General features: G+C 42.0%; 1 protein-coding gene across 2 annotated transcripts in view; it reads right to left on the bottom strand.

Moving 5' to 3' along the window:
• Positions 1-20,278, bottom strand: part of LOC144781921 (sphingolipid delta(4)-desaturase/C4-monooxygenase DES2-like) — a 167,349-nt gene that overhangs the window by 41,613 nt on the left and 105,458 nt on the right. For both annotated transcript variants that reach the window (XR_013601091.1, XM_078661006.1), the window contains exon 2: positions 869-1,611. Coding sequence is in view for 1 of the 2 variants with exons in the window: in XM_078661006.1 (XP_078517132.1) it covers positions 869-1,611 (743 nt within the window). In the remaining variant the exon portion in view is untranslated. The remainder of the gene's footprint in view (positions 1-868; positions 1,612-20,278) is intronic.

Genomic DNA, 20,278 nt, shown 5'->3' on the forward strand with positions numbered 1-20,278 from the left:
ACATTGGTGAACTTTAAATTATGCAACTGCAATTTACATAATTTGGGAAATTTTGTGTCACGCTTGTTTTGCCAAATTCCTGAAAGTACACCATTACGCCACTTTGCATAATTATATGCGGTTTGCAGTATAACATTTATCACACACTTGCTATTCCCTGTAATAATTCACTGGGAATGCACAGAAACAACAGAACATGTGTGGCTGTTGTTAGTGGTGTTTTTGATTTTTGCACATATTTTAGAATGAAATGTGTCCTTCTGTCAAAAATTGACAAACGGATCGAATTTGCTCTAAAATATAGTGCTAAATTATGGATTTGCATTTTGCATGATTACGCGTAATTGTGCCATAAATTCACATCATTAGATGAAAACAAATTACTAACATTTTGCACACCCCTAATTTAGATGTCTGTGTAGAAAGCAGGATTCCATTTTTATTGTATCTAATTAGTTGTGAGTGAAACTGCAGCAGCCTTTCCTCTTCATGCAATGCAGAATGTGTTGCAAAGTCGATGATGTCATTTGCCATGTCACCTGGAATGCCAAGGCCCACATTCCCCAAGTTCCTGTTTGCCCAGTGTCTAATGATATATAATGTACACATTACACTCTGGGGAAACTTATCTCACTTTGCAAATGCACCTATATTTTTCTTTTCTTTACACCATAGGGAGATCCAATCTATAAGCAAACACAGTGTGTGCAGGGATTGAAATTTACCAGTTCACATGGAATCAGCACATAGGTTTTCTTATGACATTCATCATCTTGGGGCTTATTATGTTACCATAAACACATGATGTTGGTATTGGACTATACACAGTTACCCTTTATCCATCTCAATAAATTACAGGATTTCTTACCTCTGGAAGTTTGCTCCCTGGTATGCTGGGAAAGTCGTGGTGCTCCATATGATAGCCAACATTAAAGGTGAGCCAGTTCAGGGGCCCATAGTAGGAATATGTCTCGTAGCCTTTAAGGAACATGTAGTGTTCGGCTATAAAATGCCCTGAAATGGGATGCAGTCCCATGGATAACACAGACCCTGCCAAGAGGTAGACCACTGGCTTCAATCCCCACATGTGGTAGAGCAGCAAGTCAAAGGAAAACTGTACAGTTGCGTTGACCATCTCCATCTGCGTAATGGGCTTGGGGTTAACATAAAGCGGCCTCAACACGTAAAGCAAGGGCTGCAAAAAAAGCCAGATGATCTTGCGTAATGGGGTACAGAAGAAGCGTCCCTCAAAATCTGTAGGGATATCCACGTCCAAGCCATCGCCTCCAAGGTACCGATGGTGATCGATGTGGTACTTCTTGAAAGACACAGAGTAGGGCATGGCTATGGGCAAGTTTGCAAACATGCCGAAAAAGCGATTCCACTTGGCGGCCTTGTTGCCGAATGCCACATTGTGTGAAATGTCATGGATGGCCAGAGTCAAGGAGTGGTTGATGCAGCCCCCAAATGCGTATGCCCAGAATATTACCCACTTCCAAGGCAAGTCTTGTACAAAGTAGCAGGCCACAACCTGAACAAGAACCATTACGGAAACGATCCACTTCAGATGGGGGTCTGGGCCCATGAGATTTTTCAGTTCTGGGTATTTGGCTGCAAAAAAAAAGATGTAAATAGATGGTTAGCAGTGAGAGTATTTAATTGCAGAATACGTCCATTCATTTTTCTAGACATGCATGTCCTCACACTGACCAATGTATATAGCCTTTGATGAGAAGGGCAAATAGCAGTTTGGTAATTTGGACAATTATTTTCTGTCTCTGTCTGGGAGATATCCAAGGGTACAGATCAGTAAAGTGTGCCACGTTGATAGAACTAGATATGCTCAACATTACTTGGACAGTAAAGTACTGGGCCGAGAATGATGCTTTATATACGTATTTATTATTGCACAGGTTTTGAGTGCAAACCCTGGCACAAACCACATAAAAGAAATTAACATAATGTTTTTTTTTCAAAAACGGTATAAAAAAATAATATATTTTATTAAAAAAAAAGATGAGAAGACGTTTAAGACAAAAAAAACATTGTATTAAGGCAGCCAGCATAACCGCATAAGCTGAAAATCAAGAGGCATTTAACAGTGATAAATTCTAAATATTTCAGTATTTATTTGCATCCTGCACGTTGATAGTGTTGCCAAATTCAATGGGTAATATATTCCAAACGGAGAAGCCCTTTTTAACGGTTCTTATTTTTATCGTACCAAGGGATGCATAATATATTTGCATAACAGCTACAATCATGTCATATGGCACTTAGAGTCCCACAGGCAACGTCTATGCAAGCTTTTCAGATCTCAGAAGAAACAAAGGGGCCCATTAGGATGGCGGGCGGATTGCCCACGCCAGGCTGGCGGTAGCCACCGCCAGCCTGGTGGGGGCAATCCGCCCGCCATCCGTACTGAAATGACCCCCCGCCACATTAGGATGGCTGGGGGGTCCGCGGTGGACGGAAAGACCGTCCGCCGCATTTCGGCCCCGGTCGCCTTGCGGCCGGGGCGGAAAAGGTTTAATATGGTGGCGGTGTCTGTTAGACACCGCCAGCCATATTATGATGGGCAAAAACAGATGCCTTTGGCATGTGGTCTTCACTTTGGGGGCCCCCTGTGGGCCCCCGGAGAGAAGGAGAGGTGGGGGGTGCACACAGGGGGTACCTGTGGTACCCCCCTGCATTTGCATTAACAAAGCGGCAGGCACCGCGCGGTGCCTGCCGCTTTGTTAATGCAAATGCATTCGTGCATTTCACCACAATGCTAAAAATGTAGGATGCACCCGCCACAGTGGCGGTTGCATCCTAATACCCCATACGGGACGCCCGCCCTTATGGTGGGTGGTCCCAATGACAGATAGGATGGCGGGCGGACTAAGTCCGCCCGTCATCTTAATAGGCCCCAAAGTCTTTCATAAAATAACACTTTCTGCAAGAAAAGCCAGTAATCTGAGAGTAACATGAACATATTGTAACCCCCGTGCCCCACACCATAAAACTATAACCACCCATTACACAAGTCAGTTGATTGGTTGAAGACTGATTTATGGTGTACAAATTAATTTTCCACCTTGCCACAGTCTGCTGGACTGAATCGCCATTCAGACTGTATGGCCAGGATAGCTTCTTCATCTGAAGATGGTATAGTTGATGTGTAGCGAATCATCATAAGCTTACCTCACTGGAATAAATATATATTGTCATTGTAATTGCATTCATATAGTGCAAGGCGTTGAGGTGTTTTTCAGCGATTAGCACGCTACTCCATAACCCAAAAGGATTAGTGGTGAATTAGTATAGGGAAATATGAAGTTAATTTGAGCGGTAAACATGCGAGTCTGTTAGTTGGATTGAAAAGGATAGTGGAGGGATTGAAGAGGGAAAGTGTTTATTTGGGCAGCATAGGAGGAGGAGGTTTGGGAGTAAAGGAGACATGTAGAAGGAAACAGTCTCTACAAGTGGATTAGGGAGGAGGATGAGGTATCATGTTCATCGGAGGATTCCGGAGATAAAGACTTTGTAAGGTATAAATCAGAAATGTCTGCCAAAATGTCGAAATACAAAATATCAATGTCAACAATATCGACATCCTATCTCCAACAAGGTAAGTACAAAAATATCGGGAAAAAAATATTGATGTCAAAAATATCGTAATTGAAAAATATCGTTTTTTTAATAAAAAAAGATGTAAAATAAATTAAATAATGCTTATAAATGTAATAAACATAGTTAAAACTATGTAATTGTATTTAAAATTAATAATTAATATACATACATAAATACAAAATGAATTGAACTTATAAAATTATTACATAACATATACTTACTTAATAATAACCTTTAATAATTATTTTAATAACGTATAAATAATTACAAAAATTATAAATTACAAATACATCTATACACATAAAATAATAATATAAATAAAAATTAAATAAAAATGACTATTCCCACTCCAGAGAGTGCAAGAGTAGGGAAAGCGTTGGATAGCGTAGGGGTAAAAATTACTATTCCAATTCCAGAGTGTGCAACAGTAGGGAAAGCGTTGGATAGCGTAGGGGTAAAAATTACTATTCCAATTCCAGAGAGTGCAACAGTAGGGAAAGCGTTGGATAGCGTAGGGGTAAAAATTACTATTCCAATTCCAGAGTGTGCAACAGTAGGGAAAGCGTTGGATAGCGTAGGGGTAAAAATTACTATTCCAACTCCAGAGAGTGCAACAGTAGGGAAAGCGTTGGATAGCGTAGGGGTAAAAATTACTATTCCAACTCCAGAGTGTGCAACAGTAGGGAAAGCGTTGGATAGCGTAAGGGTAAAAATTACTATTCCCACTCCAGAGAGTGCAACAGTAGGGAAAGCGTTGGATAGCGTAGGGGTAAAAATTACTATTCCCACTCTAGAGATTGCAACAGTAGGGAAAGTGTTGGATATCGTAGAAGTTAAAATATAACATACTTATAAATACATTAATATTTTAAAATATTAAAAAAGTAATTAATAAATATATCTAAACTATTTACAAATACCAATACATCAGTATTAAAAACATAATTACCAATTAATAATTAAGTAACAATACATTAATAATCAATACCAAGTATTAAAAGTTAATTACCTATTAATAATTAATTAACAATAATACAATTAGCAAAAACAATTAATGAAACTAAATTATTACTTAATTACATTTAAGTTACTTCCCACCCTATTCCCCTATAAACCCATAACCCACTAAAGAACATAATCATCAATTAATCAATACAAATTAATTACCAATGAATAATACATTACCAATTAATAATTAACAATAATATAATTAGCAAAAACAATTCAAATTAATGACTACTTAATTACATTTAAATTACTTCCCACCCTATTCCCCGATAAACCATTAACCCGCTACAGAGCATAATTATTAATTAATCAATTTATTAAAATTCATTACCAATTAATAAAAATTAATTACCAATTAATTAAAATTAATTTATAATTCCTACAAATTAATAATTAATTTAGTATAATTAAATTACTTCCCACCCTATTCCCCTATAAACCCACAACCCACTACGGTACTAAAATACAAAATTTACTTACATGACATTAAAAAAAGAAAAATACATAATAAATACATAAAAATATACAAAAAAAATCATGTAAAAATCGATATTAGTAACATCGATATTACTAACATCGATATTAGTAACATCGATATTACTTACATCGATATTAACAAAATCGATATTACTTACCTTCGAAATTCTGTCCCTTCGATATTAAAAAAACGATATTACTTACCTTCTATATTCTGTATCTTCGATATTTAAACATCGATATTATTGTATGTTGATATTTAAAAATCGATATTTTATCTGCCTACCATAAATCAGGTTATTTCTTTCAAGCGCAAACAAGCATTGTCAAACTTTTTCACCAAAAAAGTTGGGCTAGTTGGAATGCAGTCACTTACAGTCACTTTAGTCAACCAACTGCAGTAGGGAGCCAGTCAGGGGGACCAGCAAGATCTCAGAAACAGTTACCTCAGCAGATGAAGCAGTCTTCAGTCAGTTCCAGGCGCTTTTATCCTGTGCCGGACTTTCCTATGGAATTGGTGCTGATGCATGGGATGAAAGGAGCCTAAGGTGCTCAAAGGATGCTGTGGGTGTGATGCAGTTGACCGGGGTCTTGCTGTGGCCACTCCTAGGTCCTTGGAGGGGATGAGCAGACCTGGTCACTGGGTTGACATCTCTCAAAGTACTCTTGGTGCTGGCAGAAGTCCAGTTGGCACTGGACTACCGGTTGCAGAGTATCGCAGTCACAGTCAATCCTTCCTGGGAAGGCAAGTCGTTCTCTGGTGGTCCCATCTGCACTCTGAAAATACACCTGGGCTCAGTGAATTCAGGGGCAACTTTGTGCATCGGGTCCTGGTCCCTGTGCTGAACGGCAGAACTTACCAATGGGTTAAACCACTTTGGGCTACCAACTTGCACCAGGAGGCTTCCCAGCTGTTGTTTCCTTGTACTGTGAAAAGGAGACCAGTTCACTGACTGTTGAAGTCTCTTGGCTTTGGCTGTGCTCTGAAGATGACTTCCCCTCACAGCAGGCACAGTCACTCTTCTTTGCTAGCCACCAAGTTCAGCAGGTGCAGTCCATGCCACTCTCTTTGCTGGTTTCACAGTGCAGCAGGGAAGTCCTTCTTCGGTCCTCTTCCAGTCCTGTCAAGATCTGAGTTCAGGGTTTCCTAGAATGCCTACTTATGTTCAGAAAATGCCCTCAGCGCAGGATGCGGTTAGTAGCCAATTGGCTAGCAGGTTCCCTCCCACCTGATGACCACTTCCTTTGAAGTGTGACATCTGGGCTTCCAGGATACACAATTCTGCCCTCTTCCAAAATGGCAGGACCCCTCCAGGCATGTAGAGCTCCCTAGCCCAACCCAGTGGTGGTGCTACCCAGGGGCTACACACCCCTTGAAAACCAGTATGGCTACTGGTTTCACCTCTCCTGTCTCAAATACCAGCCTATCTGCCTGAGCAATAGAGCAGTCCCTCTCCCAACTGTTACCCATTTGCCCTTTAAGGGCGGCTTCTCCTTTGAGGCTAACCTTTTAGGGCCAACACTTGTATGTCTTCCTTCAGGAGGGAGGTGATACCTCCTTACAGAGCAGGCCCCTATGCATCCTTTCCTGGGAGTCATTAGTACGTCTCCCCAGGAGCGCAGAAGCAGTCTCGGCAACAGGACCCCGTGTGCAACCAGTACGGGCACAGGGGACTGAAAGCAACAAAGTGGCAACTTTGCTAAAGTTGTACACGGCAACATGTTACATTAATTCTGACCTGAGAATCAAGTCAGTCTTAATGTAGCAAGTTGTTCGATACCTTGAATGGCCCACTGTGGTCGCACCGTTCCATTGTTAGCACAGCTGAGGGGTTAGCGTGGAACTCTGCACTCACAAAATGGGCAACCAAGCTTTTCCTCAGTAAAAACAACAGTTCCGTATTTTCATTGTCAAAGCATTTAAAGTTACATGTCTCCTGGTGGGATATGTTGCACTGTGCCTTAGGACACAATAGGACTGCCATAGGGGTGATATACATATACCAGGGTTAAGTCTGGCTTTGCCATTTCTTTAAATAGCAAAGTCAGGCCAACAGTTAAACTACTCTTCCAACCTGTAAATGGTGCGCTAGGAGTCTTGTTTTACTTGTATCCCACCCAGGGTGGCATAACCAGTGCTGCAGTCCCTGGGGGGATTTTTAATGTAAATGTCCTGGGTACCCAAGATATCAGTTACTAGGGACTTACAGGTAATCTAGCTCAGCCAATTCAACATATCAGTTTAAGGGTAAGGGCACAGGCACCGATGTCTGGTTAGCAATCCTCAGTGCACTCTTAGAGTCGAAAAACCAGCGGCATCAGTCCCAAAGCCTGGGGTTGAACATACAAAAAAGGGGCATTTCCTTACAATATTGTGAGCAGATGGAGAGTTAAGTATAGTAAATGTATACTTCCCTCTACGATATTATGGTATGTTATATTTAGATCAGGATTTGAACCTGATATTTTTTTCATCGGAGTAAAACACCATTCAAAGGATATCAGCAGGAGAGGGGATTTATGAGTTAATTATGGGTAGAAATTGTTTGCTCGAGTCTCTTCAGACACCTAAACATTTGGCCAAATTCACCAAGAATGTATGTGAGCAATCTTGCAAAATGCTTTTTACTTATGCCCACATGTTAGCTGTTTAATATTCAAAAAGAGACTTGACTAGTAATTCAATGGCAGTCTATCGAAGATTAAAGAGGACAACATTTAAGACTCATATTCTGCCACCTAATTAATTAAAGATGTTTTTGTCAACATGGCCCATTGTTTTGGTGATAGCCCTCTGTACAGCTTCAAAAATGTATGCTATGCTGCCCTGCCCAATCTTTTGTTATTTCTGGATTAGCTTGTGTTTTAATTTAAGTGAACTCAATAGTTGTCATTTAATGAAATATATTCTATCGTGTGTTATCCCACCTGTGCTGTGCTGCAGGAAGAGGAGGTATCCAAAGTGTATTCCCCTTATTCACTGTGGGTGGCTATTGCCCCCTCAAAAGAGGCCTTGTGCTTTTGGAAGCAGGTTTTTAGTCCAAGGCACAGGTAATTCATTTCTACCCATATGAATTCACTCCCTATTGGCTCTCTCCTGCTATAGTTCCTATACTTGTGTCCTATGCCTTCATTATTGGGGGGATTTTATGAAGGAGCAGTGAGAGAGAGAGAGAAAGAATGCTGGGTGAGACCTCCAGACGCCAGTCTAGGGAAGGCGATTCGGCCCCAGTGAGTGATACTACACGTATCCGTGTGGTTTCTGGAAGAACTTGGAAACTTATAACAGTGATTGAAACAGTGAATACTTATTGCACTTATGTGCGGATGACTGACGTCTTTGTCGACATTTCAATACATTGCATTGGAGTTCCATATACTGTCATCGTTCCCATAAAGAGGTTACCCTGCCGGGTTGGAATTATCACCGGACGTGGGCCATAATTTTGAGGATCCAGCCATTGAGCCCTGAAGAGTTGTAGCATCTGTGTATGTACAGACCTACAACGAAACACGTGTCGGCTGGCTGTAAATTACCATTGATGTGATGACCAAATAAAAGGAGATATACATGAAACTCCAAGAATCGACGTTGGACACATTTCTATTCAATTGCATATAGTAGCACACTACTTTGTACACTTGTTTTAAGTGCGCAGGACTTTGTGTTACAATGTGAAAACACGCACACGTCCTCTCCACAAAAATAACCTCGGTCCGTGATGAATATATAAATTGTAGACAGAAGCGGGAAGGCAGCAATAGCTACATTTAATAATGTGAATTATCTAGTATTTCCAGTGCTCCTTTAGGCGCACGCGCTGTACTTACAGCATGTCCTGTGTGTCTGCAGCATTTCAGTTTCTGCATAAGGCAGCTCTGTGGCTAAACTTGGACGGAAAAAATCAGGTTCAGTCATTTTATCCCTTATTTTGTTTACAAGCTGGCCCATAGAGGAGCATCTGTTTTGTCCCTTTCTTCGCAGCGCCTCGAGAGCTCTCCTGTTGATTCACCCGGTGTAACGCTGTGTGCATGATTGATTACACGCCTTGTGCCCCTGTCGGATTACATGTATCATTCTATCAAAGAAGGAAGGGCAATCTTGTCAACTCAGTGGTGCAGGCGTCACAGCTTTCAGGTAGAAATGTTATTTGACTGACATCACAAAAAACAAGAAAGAGAGGGGAATGGAAGAGGAGAATCAGAGGGTGGGGACAAAACTCTGGCAATGGAGTGGTGCGTGTAAAAGGACTCGGAGTTGGAAATTAACTGTGTGGGTGCATGAGTGAACTCTGCCAGGCACGCGAGGGAGGGGAAGAGAGGGGTAGAAAGGGGAGCACAGAGCGCGAGAGAGCCTCTAGACAGGGCGAGACGGCGAACTGCCTGCACGCGCAGTCTGAGATAAAAACACCGCAGTGAGACTGGGTACTTTAAATGAAATTCTGTTAAGAACAAGCAAGAAGAGCAAACAACGCACTGAACTGAGAAAACTTCACAGAACTCGAGGAACGGGGTGCGGGAACGTATTTACTGAAATGCACGCTTTTTTTAAAATTCAAATACACTTATTTGGAGGATGTTTCCCACGTGTTCTGCATTTGTAGAGAGCGTGGCTTCCCCCTCAACCTACGTCTGCAGTGGCACCGCCAGGCACCGAGGGGCGCATCAGCAAGAAATGATTTGTGTGCCATTTCCAAGAGTGAATTGCACACTGGGGGGCATGGTGGCTACGATACATTGGGTGGTTCCTCACATCTAGTCCAGGCGGTGAGTGAAAGCATATGCACAGTGTTGCGTGTGCGGCGCCAAAAGTGAAAGCATATGCAGCATCGTGCGCGTGGTGCCAAAAGTGAAAGCAGATGCAGCATCTGCTTCTAAGCGCGCGCGCATAACAGCAAGCTCATCGCCACACTGGTAGCATTTTCCGAAGCCCTTACTAGAGTCTCGCCAGAGCAGCGAATGTGCCCTGACTCAGCGAGACCTAAAAATGTCTTACTGGTTTACAAGCTTCTCCTCAAAGGTCTAAAATATAAAATCAACCCCTTTTTAAAGGTTTACAGCCGAGAAGGATGGGTTAGGGAGGCATCCTATTTTTTCATTGGAGTTTTGTGAAGCAAAAAAATTGCTGAGTGGACATCACTGGAATGTTAAATTGCCAGCATCTAAGACGGCTCAAAACTATCTTTATTTGTCAATAAAGACGAACAGGTTCTGGAAGTAGGGCTGCGTGGGGTGCTGCAGCATCCCCAAAATAACCATGCTTGAGTTCAGAATGTGAATGAGCCATAAATAAAGAAATGCTGTTATCAATGTCTCATGTTTTCTGTTTATTAAAAGACAGAGGTCGAATGCCAGGCTATGTCTTCTGAAACATTGCTGCTTATTATTTTAACGTGGAGATTGGTGTTTACTTCTCTTTCTCTGATTGCAAACTGAGAAGTAAACTATGTAACAATCTTACTGGGGTACCAGGAGTCTGAAATAAAAGGTTGTAGAATGTAGTTTTTTTTCTAACACACAGCAAATGTAAATGTCTATAAATAAACTGTATACATATTTGAAAATATATCAGCAGTTAGGAAAGAACAAATGAGGCCACAAAGATTTTAACAGGATCCAAACAAATCAGGGGTGATGCACAAATAATAGATAATCGCTGAAACCACATTTCCACACATTATCGTTTGTGCACTTCAGTGCTTAATTTGTAAAATATTAAGTGCCAGGGCTTTGACCAGGAGGTCACTGCTGCTTGCACCATCCATTGCCCTTCTCATCGCTGCCAAAACAACTACTTCTAACCATCTCTCTCGCATGTAAAAGCGACAGTTCAGATTTTTCCAGGTCCCCAAAGCTAAAGGAATGGCTGGGGAGGCAGGTATTAGCCAATTAAATGTATATTGTATTCCTAAACAACCGTTGTTCTGCTCATCTCTAAATTAGATGAGCAGCGCCACCATGTGGTACAGTGTTCTAAGTATGGTGTTGACAATTAGGTGCTGGTGCTGAGCACCGGAAAGCACCGGCTCAAATTAAGCACTATAATGTTTTATCAGTAGAACTGCATGTTTTTGCTAAATTAGTGGCCATTCAATTGAATATATGGTCTCTGTAAATGACAGTGCTCTACCACATCATCCTTTAGTAATATATTTGCAACCGTGTGTTCTAAAATTCACGACTTTCACAATGGGCTTTGCTTATTTGCTACAGTTGTTGTTTGTGGGATGTAGGAAATTGATTTTTTCACAATCCCTATTACTTCAATTAGGTAACATTGATGACAGCACTCCAACTCTAAACATTGGTCCAGCATCACTGTAAAGACGGGGCATAAACATAGATTTTGACTAATATCATGTAGTTCTAAATCAGTTGGCACGCGGTGGGTGAACCACACGCATTAAAGGTTTATTCTAAGGTAAATGTACAGGTGTTTCCTTTAATGAGGTCAACAGCAGTTTGCATTTCCCTTTTGAGAAGCACCCTGCCTTTTAGAGAAGTTAAGATCAAAGTTAAAATAGTATTCACTGAAAGAGAAACAAAGCACGTCCACACTGGAGCAGTGAATTATTAACAGTTAAAACCCTGTTTCCTAGACGTAAGGGCAAGCCAGAGATGGACGCATCAGGGTGCGGCTTATGTGGTTGTGAATTCAATGCAAGAGTTTCACCAGAGATAACACAGGACAAGGGTCAGCGTGACTCAGCCAATTCAGGGTGGAACCTCCGCTAGCACTTTTGCCCCACCCATGCATTCAGTATTATAACTTTTGTATCAAAGACCTGCCAACAGATATGGTGCCACCCTGCTTCACATGATATCGTCTCCCTTCAAGCAGTCACCCGGCGAGGAGGCAATATCACACAGCTGATCAAAAGGTGAGCTGGGAGCCCTGCCTTGAGTAGGTTTCCAGCTCGTGTTTGGAGCCTCTGAACAGCCAATGTCCATCACGTGGTTTGAAAACACCCCAGGACATCGGCGGCAGACTGAGAAACTTCCATTTTTTTGTGGGGGGTGTGGGGGGGCAGAGGTGGTAGAAGTGCTTCACTAGCAGTGTTCCAACCAGAGCCCCTCCCTTTTAGGCCTTGCCCTCTCCTCTCACACAATGACAAATATTTGCAAGTTGACATTGTATTATACTTGTAAAATCTTCTTTTTTCAATAAATAATTTTGAAATAAAAACAAATTACGTATCAAGAAGTAACCTTGCTAAGACTGAGAGCAGGCTATCAAGCAATTAGATATCAACAGGTGTGTACCCTATCAATGTGTGATCCATGATGATTATAAAGTCCTTTTAATAATTCCAAGCTTTGCCTTATTTATTTATTTATTTAGAGCTTGTAGAGCGTGTTCAAAATGCTCAGCTATTGGAGCACTTTATATGTGAACAGCAGGACTACATAAGCATTTAGTCTGATCACATTATAGCCTGTTGAGATTACAGGATAGAAAGTTAACAATCAAGCACAATAGCCAGCTCTCTTAACTATTTGTTGGCCAAAAGCAATCCATGGATTGAAAGCTGAGGGGAATCTGGACATATGGAGTCTAACCCTGTGTTAGGAGAAAGTCACCTATCGGCAAGAAGCCACGGGGCCTGTCATGTTGCCCTGTAGTCCCACTCAGTTGGAAGGGAGCAGCCAATTAAGAATCCAGCGGAGTTGTGCCACCCATCCATGCAGTTCAGACCTACTTAAAATTGTGCTGAAGGGTTGGTCCTTCTTACTTACTTACAGGTGCTATATAGTTGAAAATTATAGGGTCTACTCAGGTGGTTGGCCATTTTTATTCCCAATATGGCTTTACGTCCTTGATAAAATATTTTGTTGTGTAGATATGCAGTCTTATCGGTTGTAACATGATCCCAAATCATTCATTGTTTATTCTGGGATACACTTATAAGTAGTCTTAAATCATATCTCCCTATCTCCCTGAGGCAAAAAAGGAATTGAGGGTGGCGCAAAAGAAGTATTATGCAGCTATTAGATCTGCCAAAAACCATTATTACGCAGGGCGTATTACTAAGGCCAACAACAACAGCAAGGAAATCTTTGCTATTGTAAAAAGCTTTGTTTCACCCTGTGCCGCTCAACCTCTATTGACCTCCTCGGAGAAATGGTGCGAAGAACTCTCCGTATTCTTTGTTGACAAAATCACCAAAATTCAGGATTATTTGCTTACTGTCTGCAACAACTTTTCATGTCCTCTGGCCATTTCCTCTCCCATGATGCCTAACCACACTGAACAGTTTGCTAGTTTTACCCCGGTAGAAAAAACGGACATTGTTAAAATCCTTGCTGCCTTACAATCAGGATCTCCCTCTGACCCTTGTCCTGCAAGAGTATTTGCGGGACTTGCAGATACAGTTGGATATGAGGTGACGCATATTGTTAACCGTTCTTTTCTTACTGCTACCGTCCCGGCTTGCTGGAAACAAGCGAAACTGCTCCCACTCTTAAAAAAAAATGGTTTAGATCCCACTGTCACCGCCAACTTCCGGCCTATATCACTGCTGCCAGCTCTTGCTAAAATATGTGAAAAGGTTGCTTTTTTACAACTGGACAAATTTGTCGAAACCTCTCAGGCACTCCACCCAGCACAATCAGGTTTCAGAGCAGCCTTTAGTACAGAGACTGCTCTAGTTGAAATTTCCGAGGCAATCCGGGAATGTTTGGACGGAGGTGGCAGAGCGGCTCTGATTTTATTGGACCTCTCTGCCGCCTTCGATACGGTTCCTCACTCCCTTCTGCTCACCAGACTAGCGGCCATAGGCATCACAGGCCCCGCCCTCGACTGGTTGACATCATTTCTAGATAATAGAACACAACAAGTTTGGATGCCGCCCTTTGCTTCCTCCCCCCAAAAACTTACAACTGGTGTCCCTCAGGGTTCCACCCTCAGTCCCCTGCTTTTTAACATTTATCTTACCCCTCTCATATATCTTGCAGAACAGTTAGGAGCAAAAATTATGGCTTACGCCGACGACACACAACTTCTGTTTACATGGCCAAAAAACAACTTGGATACGTTGGGAGCCCAATCCTGCCTATCATCTGTCTTTCGTTGGCTAGCCTTTGCCCAACTAAAATGCAACGAAAGTAAATCAGAGATCCTGCTGTATGGGTCCTTTCCAGACAACTTTAGTGATTCTCTCTGGCCTGCCGATCTACCATGCCCTAAATCTATCGGTGGCCCTTGCTAAAAATCTAGGAGTATGGTTTAACAACGACCTCAAATTTGAGGATCATCTAAAAAAACTCACAGGGGTTTGCTTTTCCACACTCAAAATGCTACGCAGATTTTTTCCTCTTCTTCCGAGGGAGGCCAAGGAGACCGTCATTCGCGCCCTTATACTATCTAGATTAGATTACGCGAATGCTCTTTTCTGCGGTCTACCGGCTTATCTGATACACCGCCTCCAGGTTATTCAGAATGCCGCTGTGCGTCTTTTGTTTAACATACCCAAAAGCTCCAGTGTCCGCCAACCTCTTCGCGCCCTCCACTGGCTCCCGGTCGCTCACAGGATTTTGTTCAAAATCCTTGTTCTCTCATACCGCGCTGTCCATCAAACCGGTCCAGTCTATTTGAGAAAAAGATTTTCCCTTTACGTCCCTAACCGACCCCTTAGGTTGGCTAATTTATGCCAAATTACTGTACCAAGATTTAAATACAGCAGACTTGGTGGCCAATCCATCTCTGTCAGAGCTGCGACAGCTTGGAACACCCTTCCCCTCCACTTGAAAACAGCTCCTTCCATCACTGTGTTTAAGAAAGGACTGAAGACCCACCTTTTTAACACTATTGTATAGGGCCCGCCTCCCTCTCTCTGCTCCGGTTTCTCTCTGCTCTGCCTTCTCTCTCTTCCGCGCCAGGATACTATTTTCTTAGTAATTGAGCGCGCTACAAAAGCCTTTATAATAATTTATAATAATATCTCCACTGAACGGAATACATTTTAGCTAAGTGCCTACAGGACATGATTTTATTACCATATGTGTCTGACCCACTGAAACCAAACTTGTTATAATTTGAGAAAAAGTTGTTATTACATGCTTTCCTGGCATTGCAGATCTAATTTAGCAGTTGCTCTCCTTCTGCCACCACTGTTCAAGTCACTCATAATCACAAGTCTGTGCTTATGTTAAGTGCTGCTACAATACAGATGATAGATCTTATCCAGTGCTTGGTCTCTCCTTCCTCCTGTGGGAGGCTCTCCCCACTGGTCGAGGCCTGTGTCACCACTGCTGTTGTATCTCCAGGTGGCCCAGGGGTGTAACACAGGCCCCAGCAGCCCCCGTGGTGCTTGCGGCTCGCAAGCTCCAGGGGCCCCCTCAGCACAGCACATCGCTGGAGAGCTCCGGATACAGTGAAGAGAGGTGCCCTCCACGTATCTTGCAGGGGGGCCCCCCTCAAGTTTCGTTACGCCACTGTGGCGGCCTCGACTTGATTGCCGGCTGCAAGTCTCTACTTCCCTGCCAGCTACATGATGTTCTGCCGTGGATATCAGTGGGAAATAAAGCTCCTGGAGACCGGCAAAGGTGGAAGGAGGGTACCTGCAGGGGAGAGAGGCAGGTAATGCGCAGTGGCTGTAACCTGGGGAAATCAGCAATCTTTTTCAAATTCCACCACACCTATAGCTTCAGACTTGGTGTCTCATGGGAGAGTCATCACTGTACTCAATGGTAGAAGATGAGAATATTGTGTTGCACCTTGGAGTCTTCAGCCGTTTGCAAGCCCTTTCTTTACAGCCCAGCCAGATTTTTTGATTTTTTACAGATTAAAAGCTGCTCAAAAAACATAAGCACATGGGCACAATCGTTTTCTTGGGAAACAACCTTTACAACGCAACTTTTACAACGCACTACCATTACAACGAAACTTTTACAACGCAAGATCCATTACATCGCATGCCATTACAACACAGTCACTAAAACGCATACCATTACAACGCATACCATCACAATGCATGTCATTACAACGCAGTCATTACAACGCATACCATTATAACGCATACCATCACAACGCATATTACCCTTACACTATCCCAAACTTACCCTACTGTTGCACCCCCTGGAGTTAGAATAGTAATTTTTACCCCTATACTATCCAATACTTACCATACATGCAATGTAATGGTATGCGTTGTAAAGGTAGTATGCGTTGTAATGGAATGCGTTGTAATGGTAGTTTTTAGAAAATTCGTTGTAATGGCATGCGTTGTAATGGGATGTGTTGTAAAGGATTTTGCGTTGTAAAAAATGTGTTGTGAAGGCATGCGTTGTAAAAGTATGCATTGTAACGTCATACGTCTGTTTTCTTAGCAGATTATCACTTGCACTGCCAGAAGCTAGCGCTGATTGCCTTGTCCTGATTCCACCACAACTCTTTCTTCCATTTGTGTACAATTACTGCTGTGTTTCTCTTTCATCAATGCTTTCTGCCTATGTAATTGCTTTCTTATCTTCTCCTTCATTCTCTCTTTTTTGCTGTTATCTCTTGCTCTGTGCATTTGAATTTAATTCCTAATTTGTAATAAACCTTCCTAAACTTGGCTACTGATTCCTGGTCCTCATTGTGAAGCCAAATGGGTTGCACTATTAACTGAAATTTGATTGACTGTAAATGCTAACTCAAATCACTTCTTACTTAGTTGGGCTAAAAAGGTCCATCGGAGGACCAATGGTAAGCAAGTGGTCCAAGAAAACACTGCATCAGCCTCTTACTTATAAAGGGACCTGAACCTGGGCCACCTGCTTTCATCTATATGGTCCGTTGATAGGGTACAATGATCCAGAGACAGGCAGATTCTCTGAGGCCGTCTATGTGGGAACTAGCTCATCCAAAACAAGTGCAAAGTGCTGAGGATCAAGAACAGGCACTGTTAAAGGGTGATTCCTGTGTAGACAGATAGTCAGGGACTTGCTGTGACTCTGCACTATGGGCCCTTTAACCCAGATCTCAAACTATTGTTGGTGAGCCACAGCCAGGGGAGTGGAGGACAAGACCTCCACTGACCTCCTGAGCCAGTGGGCTGCATGATAAACCAAATGAGACTCTATGTGGTTCCCTATAGAATTTTTGAAGTGTACCCAGTTTATTAGAATGCTGGTGGTTTGTGATTAGTTATGATTAGGGCTCCAGGCGTTAAGGTATTTTTTTTAACATTTCAGTCTGTATTTATCCATATTTATTTTTGGGCCATTTTATCTGTATTTATCTATATTTATTTTGTGTTTTGCATATAAATGAAGTTGTAAAACTCTGCATTTCCATATTTATTTAACCTATAGACGCACCCTCATACTTTGATGTCTCTTGTGGTTAAGCTATTTAAGCTGCCAAATATTACATAACAATATATCCACTGGTAAATACTAGCATTAATAATCACAGGATGTTGAGCGTCTTTGCCGAGAATCGAACCCGGCTACCCATCGCCGGCCTAGCCATTAGGCTACACTCGCTCCTCAATTCTTTGTTCCATGTTCATCTTCCTCAACATACAAGTGCATAATCTGCTTATTGCCGAGAATTCATATGTAAGGGTTGGATGATTGTTAAATTTAAAAAATGCATATGTTTTTCAATTTTTTCACTTAAATAACGTTTTCTCTGATAAGTCTTCCCTTCACTCACACACGGTTTAACTCTCCTATGGAGTGTAGACTAAAAATTGGGAAACGTATGCTAAAAGGGTTGCTAATAAGAATTAACGACCAGTTTTGCAGCAGAAATGACGCCTTTTACGTGTAAAAAGGTACAAGAAGCCCTTATTAAGTGCATACATACGCAAAGAGAATTGAGGGATGAAAAAGAACTATCAAGAATAAGATAAAGAGACCGGAAGTGAAGGGTGGTGGAAGGGAGAGAGTGAGGTTGAGTCAAGATTAGGCAGTCCAGGTAATCAGCGAGCCTGGCTTTCGGCAACGCCGGAGATGGGCTTCTATGAAAAGCTTTGAGTTAATGCATTTATTTATTTATTTTGCAAATAACACTCCTGTTTCCAAGTCTATGTTTTGATCCATTTTAAAACGAAACAAACATATGCTTTGCACAGGCGTATGTCTGGTACTTTATGCGCCTGAATATGTTTCTCTTGTATGTTTCTCCTAAGAAATAAGCAGGTATTTGCCAGCGGCATAATTCTTTGCTTTACACACTTTTTGAAGTTTGTTTTCAAACTTCACGAATTCAAGAAAGTGATAACGTCATAAAGTTTGTCATCTTCACCAGCAGAACTTTCATTTCCTCTACCCCTAATGTCATCCAATCAGAACCAACAAGAGCAGTGCTACCGCGTGAGTCAGCTTCTGCAAGGTGAGTTTTCATTCGAGCACTTTAGAGGCATGGTATGTATGTATGTTTTGTTATTTCCAAATGTGAAGTGAGATGGTTAGCAAATGGAACGCTGAACAGGGGTCAAGCCCCAAGGCGATACATGTAAAGCAGGAATGTGGTTGATGAAGTTATGTGGTCTGACAGCTCTTGTGAGACAGAAACCTGTTTGTTCAGTGTAGTTACATATATACATAATGGCAATGTTCCAAAGGAAGCACGTGCAACAGTTTCTTAATATCTATTGGAGAGACAGACTCCAATGTCTCCAATTGGTGTTACAATTCCACAGACCGATGACAGATTTCACTCATGCCTTTTGCACTAGCAACTGTAGTTCAGGATTCATAAGTATTCTGCTTGCCTTTTGTGAAATATGCTGGCCCTGGCTTCCATTAAAGACTTACAACCACAGCCAACTCCCATTTTACAAAGTTCACACTAGGTAAGACCCAGATAAGCCTACCTGGTGTCCCACTAAACTTGAAGGTAAATTGACGTTGGCAATTGTACGCAGACAGTCTCTCCAGTTTATAGTGACCATTTAGTTTTGTATGTATATCCCCATTTGTCTTCATATCTTTCATGTCTTTTTTTCATTTCTTTCAAAAAAGCAAATACACAACTAATTGGGCAGTGATGAACCAATTTCGGTCCAAAAAAATCTTGAATCACTCTGTTGGCCTTCATATTCTCTTGACATTTTTGGTGGTGCTCTATATGGTTTTTCTCCTTGTTTCACATCTAATAACCCACTGTTTAATTCACAGGCACATATGCAGTCCCGCTTCACCACTTCCTCCAACAGTACTCCGCTCAGCACCTGGTCTTTCAATTTTTCACTCCAGACTGTATGTTTCAGAGATCGAATACACTGGTTTGGTTTCAGTGATCACCTTAATTTCAAATAAACACATGCGATCATTGAGTAAGGACTAGTCAAGAACTAATTTGACCCGAAGGCCTGTTTCATTGGTTCCATGGGACTCAGCACAACATCCCTCTCTTCAAATCCCCTCGACTAAAAGACTATGCTAGAAAATGTTCTTTGCAATGTTATTGAACAACTGGCCCTCCCAAACTGAGAACCAGAGTCAAAACGTAAATGGTCTTTCTGTGATCCGGCCAAACTGAAATGGGTCATTCAAACATTCTAACAACAATAGCTCAGATCTTGGTCTGAAGCTGACAAATCCAGGTAGGGCGAATATGATACCAAGTATGTAAAAAAATACTTTCTTTGCTAACGACCAATTCAAGGAAGGTGCGCCTATTCTCCCCGATCTCTCTGTGATGTATAATGTAAGCTATCGGACTCCTGTCGGAGATTGATATTCACTTTCTTCTGTATTCAAAACTGAGGGCTACTAGTTTGCCTCACTCATCCTCCATCATACATTTTGACCCCGCCTTTTGTACTTGGGGAAACGTCAGACATGTTAGAATTTTCTAGAGAAAAGGGCCTCTGCAGATTCCTTTCTCTGGAAACAGCCCATCCGAGGAGATGCTATTCTCAGAGCCTATCTAACCTCTTTCCCCCATGTCTTATCAAATATTTGTAATGCACCAATCCACCTCCACCTGTTTCTCCAGCTCTTCCACAGATTTAGTGTCCCTCCCCCAACTCCCATCCTCCTTCTCTCCAGGTTTCATATCACACATAGCGTCTGAACTGTTTGTGCATCTGCACCACCACACACCTACACCCATTCCTTTTCACTCTTCTACACTCACCTCCCCTTGCTCACTCTTTCCCCTCTATCTTTCAAGTACCATAAGCCTGATCAGTTTCAGTATTATAAGTGTTGGGTACTACAGGATGCATGTCTATGTTTC

The sequence above is a fragment of the Lissotriton helveticus genome, chromosome 9 (genome assembly GCF_964261635.1).
Source record: "Lissotriton helveticus chromosome 9, aLisHel1.1, whole genome shotgun sequence".
NCBI classification, from domain to species: Eukaryota; Metazoa; Chordata; class Amphibia; order Caudata; family Salamandridae; genus Lissotriton; species Lissotriton helveticus.